Below are 7,342 nucleotides of genomic sequence, written 5' to 3'. Positions count from 1 at the left end.
CTTGTTTAGCACCAGTGCTGCTCACCCTGTCCCTTCAAGACGCTTCAGAGCTGTTAAGCATCTAGGGGTGATAATTTGACTTTCAGCTAAACCGGAGGGCTGCAGCAGACAGCAGTAGGTGGTGATGTAATAGGTACCAACGCACATGGATATATAAATATCGTGGCTAGGGCTAAAGCGCTATGGCTGAGCAGCTATAGAAGAAGATCAGCACTTCAGACAAGACTCCTGGAGTTGAGATCAAGTTCAGAAGCTCTTGCTCCCGGGATTTCCTCTCCATGCAGCCAGCCCAGGGAAACCGCAGATCCACGGGGGACTGAGCACTAAGCTCCCTCCCTCTCTCCCTCTCCGCTTCGCTTTTTGGTTTTCTTTTTTTTTTCCTTTTTTTTTTTTTTTTCCCTCTCTTTGGCTTTTTGTTGGTTTTCTTTTTTTCCTCCCCTTCTTTGACCTCAGTATAAAGTGGGAGCTGGGGGGCGAGCGTATTTTCGGAGCGACCGGCGGCCGGCCCGTGGCTACCCGCCCCTAAAGCCGGGATGCCTCTCCCCGCGGCGCTGCTGCCGGCGCTGCTCCTGGGGCTGCTGTGGCCAGGGGCGGTGCGTGGCCGGTCGCCCCCGGGTCGCCTCCCCGCCGGACCCCGCCAGCGCCGCTGGGACGCGGCTCTTTTCGCCCGCTCCGTCGCTCGCCTCCCGGCTGAGCGCCGCGATGCCGCCCGCGACGGCGACTACCTCCTGGGCATCAAACGCCTGCGGCGCCTCTACTGCAATGTGGGCATCGGCTTCCACATCCAGGTCCTGCCCGACGGCCGCATCGATGGGATTCACAGCGAGAATCGATACAGTAAGCAGGCGACAACCCGCGCGGCGGGGCAGGTGAGACGCTCAGCGCCCGCGGGACCGCCGGAGGGCAGTTCTGCGGGAGCGGAGCGACTCACCTGCCCCGAGAGTGGCATGTCCCGAAAGGAGGATGGGTGCATGGCAGACCTCGAGCTTCCCTAAAAAGTCCGGCCGCCCGCAGCACCGCGGGGCTGCGCCCCTTGGCTCCTCCGAGAGCGGCGGGCGCCCGGGGTAGCGGGGCGGCGACGGAGCCCATCGGGCGCTCCGGAGCAGCTCGTCGGGAGTGCCGGAGGGGCTCGTCGGCGCTGTTCAGCGCCGTGTTGTCCCCCTGCCGCCGTCAGGCATCAGGTGTCGGGATTGCCTCAACATCTGGAGGAGCCGCAGTGCCGTGGGCCGCCCACTCTGAGTAGGGGCTGGGGTGAGCCCAGCTCTCCCCCAAACTTGAAAAGCATCTGCTGGGGACTTAACCCCGTGGCCCCATGACTCTGATATCCAACTGAAACAATAAGATCCGGGAGTAGGGATATAAGCTGCATGATGACAAATGTTTCATTTGCCCTAAGCACACTCTGGCTTATTTTAACCTTGTCTACACAAGAGGATGCCTGGGGGCAAAATAAAAATAGATACTTAGCTAAAAGAAGAGAAGTCCCAGCATGGGGCATAGGGCAGCACGTGGAGCACGAGCCTGGGGTTCTGCGGCCACCCACAGCAGTACTGGGATGTGGGGATGCACACTGGGGATGGGAGCCTGTGGGTGAGCACAGCACTGTCACCACACAGTCCAGGGCACACCCTTTTGTCCCCCTGATTCCTGTGCCTCCTCTGTAGGTCTGCTGGAAATTTCTCCCGTGGAAAGAGGCGTGGTGAGCATATTTGGTGTCAGAAGTGGACTCTTCGTGGCCATGAATAGCAAAGGCAAACTCTATGGATCTGTAAGTAGCCACTGAGTGAGTGCCTGGGGAGGGGACCGTGGTCAGCTGGGGTGAGATGTGTGCACGGTGCTAAACGCTGCCCAAGCTCCATCCTTGCCCCTCCTGGGTCGGGCAGCACAGAGCAGCCCTTGCTGCCTTGCCAGCAGAAGCTGTGCTGCCCAGTTACACTGCTTACTGAGTTTTGAAGTGAAACCCTCTCTTTTGCATTACATTTCCTTGGTTCTCGCATAAAAACTGCGGTCACCCAGCCATGGCTGCACATCTCGCCTGCCTCATAGAGCACAGAGCAGTCATCTATTTGGCAAGACCTCAAGCTATGCTTAGTCCATGTATTTCTTATATCTAAGTACAAGCAGCCTTAGGCAGGTGTGGCAGCCACTCACTCCATCTCTCAGAGGGCACTTGAACTTGTGATCAGCCAGGCCCCCACAAGTGACCCTTTGTGGTGTGATGGATCAGTGACCCATCGATCACTCTTTGTTAATGCTCTTGGACAGAGAGCCCGTTCCCATGGCAGTTCAGCATCCTTGGGGTCTGAACTTCTGTTTATGAGAAGGAAGATCTATTAGGAGACAATACAGACCTTCTTTTACCTGGGATCTTCAGAAAAGATGGAGACATCTTGTAAAATATACTTGAGGTGGACAGTAACAGGGTCTATCTTTGCCCTTGTTGAGTTGTCCTCCTGCTTTTGAGTTCAGCTCTGTGTAAGTGACTGTGACCAGCATAGTTTTAAACTCATGTTCCGGGCTCACCTTCCTCATCCATGAATTTTCTATGTCATGTTCCCCAAGTGCCCTCTGAAGAAACTTGGGCTGAGGAAGAGCCAAACAATGTCAGAGTTAACTGGGGCATTTTCACATGAAGGCACGAAGAATCCAGAATTATTTTCTGGGGCATTGGTCCTGTTACAGAGGATTTTGACGTATATAAAAGCCAGGCAGAAGCAGTCACCAAAATGCATCCTTTCTTAGGGATGCTGCTGCCTTGGTGTCCTGGGTAAAATAATCCCTGGTGCAGTGTTCAGCTTGGCAGGCTGAGACCTCTCTTACAAACCCCGGGGTTTTTGCCCAGCAATAAGAGATGAGTTCCTTTGTTCCTTTCCAGATAAGGCACTTGCAAGACCTGTCCCTCTTTGTACGTACTTGCAAATGAAACCACAGCCCTGAAAGGTTGCCTGCTGTCAGATCTGTTGTCCTGATCCATTAACCCAAGTTATCCAAACCCTTCCTTTGATTTTAAATCTAAAGGAGCAGAAAATACTGTCCATGATGAGTGGCTTTAAAATGTCTCTTTCTCCTCAAGCAACATGAGAAAGTGCCAGTATTCCAACTTTTCTGAAGCCTCTCAGGCAATTTATTTCTGGCAGGACAAGCAGGAGCAATTTGATGAGCAGGACCACAGAACTGGGCTTGGGCCTTGCCCACCTCAGCTCTCTGAATGTGGCCCCGTCCCTCCCATGGTGTCCTTCCCACCTTTGGGTGTATGTGCCTGGCCTGGGCACAGCATCCCTAATGCTCCTCCGGCTCCTGAGCCCTGTTTGAAGCTTCAGAGGCCACTTCAAAAGATTGCTAAGTGGGGGGGACTCACCTGCACCTTTGCCCACAACACACCTTCTACACCTGGTAGCAAGACTCTTCCCACACCTGATGTTTAAAATTCCTTCCCTCTCATTCTTTCCTTTTCATTTCAGGCCCATTTCAATGACGAGTGCAAATTCAAAGAGATTCTCCTGCCAAACAACTACAATGCTTACGAATCCAGGATTTATCCCGGGATGTACATAGCCCTGAGCAAAAATGGAAGAACAAAGAAAGGCAATAAAGTATCTCCCACAATGACAGTGACACATTTTCTTCCTAGAATCTGAGACATCTCCCTTCAGACCTACCTCAGCACAGGGGAAGACGCAGAACACCTTTGGGGAAAAGAAACATGGTGCACTTTTACTGGAGAGTTTTATGCAAGAGTAGGTGCAAGATATTTAAGTTAATTATTTAAATCTGTATATATTGTCACAAAATTTATTTATAGTTACTTCTTTTGGTTTTTTTTTAAATTTCTGAAAACAAAGCAAACCTCCAACCCAAGGTCTTTCATTTCACGGTGCAACAGTAGAAGTCTTCTGCTTCGTGGTTTATTTAATTCAGTTCTGAGTTATCACAGGTGTGCTGCTACTCCGTGTCCTAAGCCAGGTGACATCCAATTCCTCTCTTCCAACCTTTTGCACTGTTTGTGTGTTGTTCGGTGTTTGTTGTTGTACAAGTGGTTGGTTGGTTGGTTTTTATGGCGGCTTTGCCCTCCCCTGCGCGTTTTCCACGCCGCCGGTGACTCCCAGCGCAGCTCCGGGCCCGGGAGCAGGAGGTGCCTGGGTGGGATGCCAGCGTGGAGCCACACACAATGCCTGATCCCCTTTGCTATTTCGCTGCAATGGGATCGGTTTACCCGGCTCGGGGAGCGCGGTGCTGCACAGCTACCCCGCAAATCTGTTTTTAGATCTGCCAGCGCTGAACTTTGAACCTCCCTGCAGCCCATCTCCTCAGAGAGGCCGAACCACCTCTGTCGGCTCAGCAGGGCTGGGGCTGGCGTTTTCTCTTTAGACAAACTGTGGCCCTTCATTTTATTTGGCACAATTGCTTGGCATGAGGCTAAAAAAGAACGTGTGTGTCCCTCCCCCAGCAAACGCACTGTGGAACACGCTGCCATGAGCCAGCTCCACTTCGCTCAAATCAAATTCCCTTTCAGATTTGGAGACTACATTCATTTTTCAAAGTGTGGGGAGCTCTATAACACTCCTGAGTTTTCTACAAGGCAAAAGCGCTTGCTGGTTTGTAGCAAACACAAGCTCCACAGAAAGAATTTAGATTGATGATGAGGAATTGAGGTTGGTTTGTACTATTTATTATTTTTGCTGCAGTATTTGGAAGGAGAAATATGCTGCTTTTTTTTCTGTCTCATTCCCTGACGAAGTTGATTAATTTCTACCTCACTTACTCTCAAAGCCAGTCTCGTAACAAATTCTGCATGGGAGGAAGGTACCCACTTTCCTGCTTGGGCTTAAAGTTCTGGAGGGGGCCTGGGGGAACAATCATAATCCCAAATCTCTCTTTTTCTCCATATGTAGCCAGAAGTATTCAGGATAGAGTTGGTTGCATCCTATTTGAGCCTTGTCACGTTTGAGCTATCTTTACCCAGTGGTTTACTTTTAGTAAGGGTAATCATGGTGAAAATATTTGCAGGCAGCTGTCAGGCTGCAGTACTATATCGTCATCAAGTAACCCTATATTTCTCCTTATATATTTTGCAAGTGTAACTCATGTCTCTAACGTGATGAAGGAAAAGATAGGTTTGATTATGGGGGAATCACTAAAGAGATTCATGCATCTTTTTTTTTTTTTTTTGGTCCCTTTCATTTTTTTCCTTTCTTTCTTTTCTTTTTATGTTTTATTTAAAAGATACTTCATCTTTGGGGCATCAATATGTTAAGTGGGAACCAGGACTAACCACAATGTTAGAGGACATTTACAGATCATCTTCCAATCTAAACTAATTATTTCTGGCTACACACAATTCTTCGAGTTCAGCTTTTTATCTTTTCCTCTTTACATTCCTGCACAAAAGCCTTTGTTCCTTTGTAATGGTATAGACCTGCCTGTATCCTCTACTTACACACGACCTTGAAGAAAAACTCTACTCACCAAAGTTCAGCAAGATCAGAGCAGACCAAGACCAGACCTTAAGGCAGCTGCCCTCATAGCAAAAATAATTAAGGAAAAGGAAATATCATGCCTAAGGATTCTTAAGTTGTTTTTTTTTTTCTGTAAAACTGGGAATTTTCTGTACTTTCTATGTTTTCTGTACGTGAGTAATCATTGTGTATTTATCATCACTACCTCTGACAACAGATGATTTTGTTCCAGATTTCAGATAGCAAAATCAGACCACAAAGGTTCTCTCTGGGAATGGTTCTTCTTTGCCACTCTTCACTTCATTAAATCCACAACCAACGGCCTCACACGAGATATGTTCAGAGGTAGTTGTTGTAACTTTTAAATATTGTGATGCAACCTTCATAACAACGTTACATGGTATGAGCTGTCACCATTTACCAGAATCTGTCTGTAGTTTTATACAGGTGCTGTTCAAGACTGTGGTGTATGTGCTGTGCACACTTAAATGCATAATAAATGATGAACGTTTACAATGCCTGACACCCTGGTACTGATTTTTAACTCTTTATAATGCAATGCATCCTGCATGGGAAAAAAAAAAAAGCTATTTCACTTTCCCAAAGCCTTTGCACCTTTGCCAGCTACTCCAGGACTGACAGCCTGGATTTCTTACTCAGCTAAAGTTCCCCCTGCCAAAGCTGGACGTTGTCCAGGAAAGCCCAGCTCCAAGCTCAGTAACAGATACACACTCTTGCATCTGCCACACGCTGCTGCTCTCACTTGCGTTGTTTCCCTGGTTATTAACAGCAGCAGCACCCAAAATTAATGGTCAGAGGCACAAATCAGCTGCAAGGTTTATGTTGCTCGTTGTTAATGTTACAAACAAGCCTGATCACCTGGTTTGGGCTCCAGTGAGGGCTGGCTGCTCTCCCTGTGAAGTGTGACAACACCGATGCAAGAAACCCGTTTGGTTTGGGATAGGATCTTTCTACAATTCGTGTTCATACTCAGTCCACATGTATAGAAATCTGAAGGGCTGTGTGACATCATATGGCAAGATTAGGAAACATTTCTTCACTGCAAGAGTGATCAAAGCTCCCAAGGAAGCAGTGGAGTCACTGTCCCTGACAGTGTCCAAAAAATGAGTAGATGTGGCACTTTGTGATATGATTTAGGGGACATGGTGGTGTCTGGTCAAAGGTTGGGCCTGATGATCTTGGAGGTCTTTTTCAACCCTAATGACCCTGTGATTCTTTCTTAAACAACTTTTATTTATACACACTCACATGGGTGCACTTGCACACACGCACACACATTATGTCCCATTTCCGTGCTTTCAGTTTTACCCTTTTCCTAGGATTAGGAAAGGTTTCATAATGGGAAGGACAACATTCAGGTTTGATTTTCCACACCCTGACAACAAGGGGAGTTTGTCCAGCTCAGTAAGGGCCACACAAAACAGAAATCCAGACTCCACCATACAGACTTCTCCACTTCATTTTCCCCTGAGTGATGCTCTTTTTCTGTTCCTAGAAAGGGGAGGGCGATGGATGAGCTGGGAATGCCCAGTGCCCTCGCTCTGAACAAGGGTGATTTCTCTCTAAAGCTGTGCAGGCTCTATAAATACGTGGCACAGGTGGAGTTTTTATAACTGCACAAGTATAGCTGCAGCGTATTTAACGCTGCTATGAATAGAGCCAGAATAAATAGGCAGGCAGACATAATAATTTCTCATCATTAACTTTTTTGTTTACCATGTTCTAAAAAGAACAATCACAAATTTATCACTGCCAAAATTATAGCAAAATGTTGTTGCCGGGGATAAAAAATTTCTTCAGCCTTGGGGATGAATTTTATCAATTACAATTTTAAGATTGGAGGTAAATCCTAAGGCTTGGCTGTT

The 7,342-nt window shown here is 48.0% G+C and overlaps 1 protein-coding gene across 1 annotated transcript; it reads left to right on the top strand.

Annotated features, from left to right (window-relative positions):
- Positions 1-533: 533 nt before the first annotated feature.
- On the top strand, positions 534-5,972 carry FGF4 (fibroblast growth factor 4). Its single transcript, XM_032113612.1, has 3 exons — positions 534-837; positions 1,665-1,768; positions 3,462-5,972. Exons 1-3 carry the CDS (start codon positions 534-536, stop codon positions 3,636-3,638), a joined length of 585 nt encoding a protein of 194 aa, XP_031969503.1. The 3' UTR covers positions 3,639-5,972.
- Positions 5,973-7,342: the final 1,370 nt, after the last annotated feature.

This window comes from Corvus moneduloides, chromosome 6 (genome assembly GCF_009650955.1).
Source record: "Corvus moneduloides isolate bCorMon1 chromosome 6, bCorMon1.pri, whole genome shotgun sequence".
Lineage (NCBI taxonomy): Eukaryota > Metazoa > Chordata > Aves > Passeriformes > Corvidae > Corvus > Corvus moneduloides.
The sequence above is the reverse complement of the archived record's forward strand: the minus strand, read 5'-3'. Positions and strand labels throughout refer to the sequence as shown.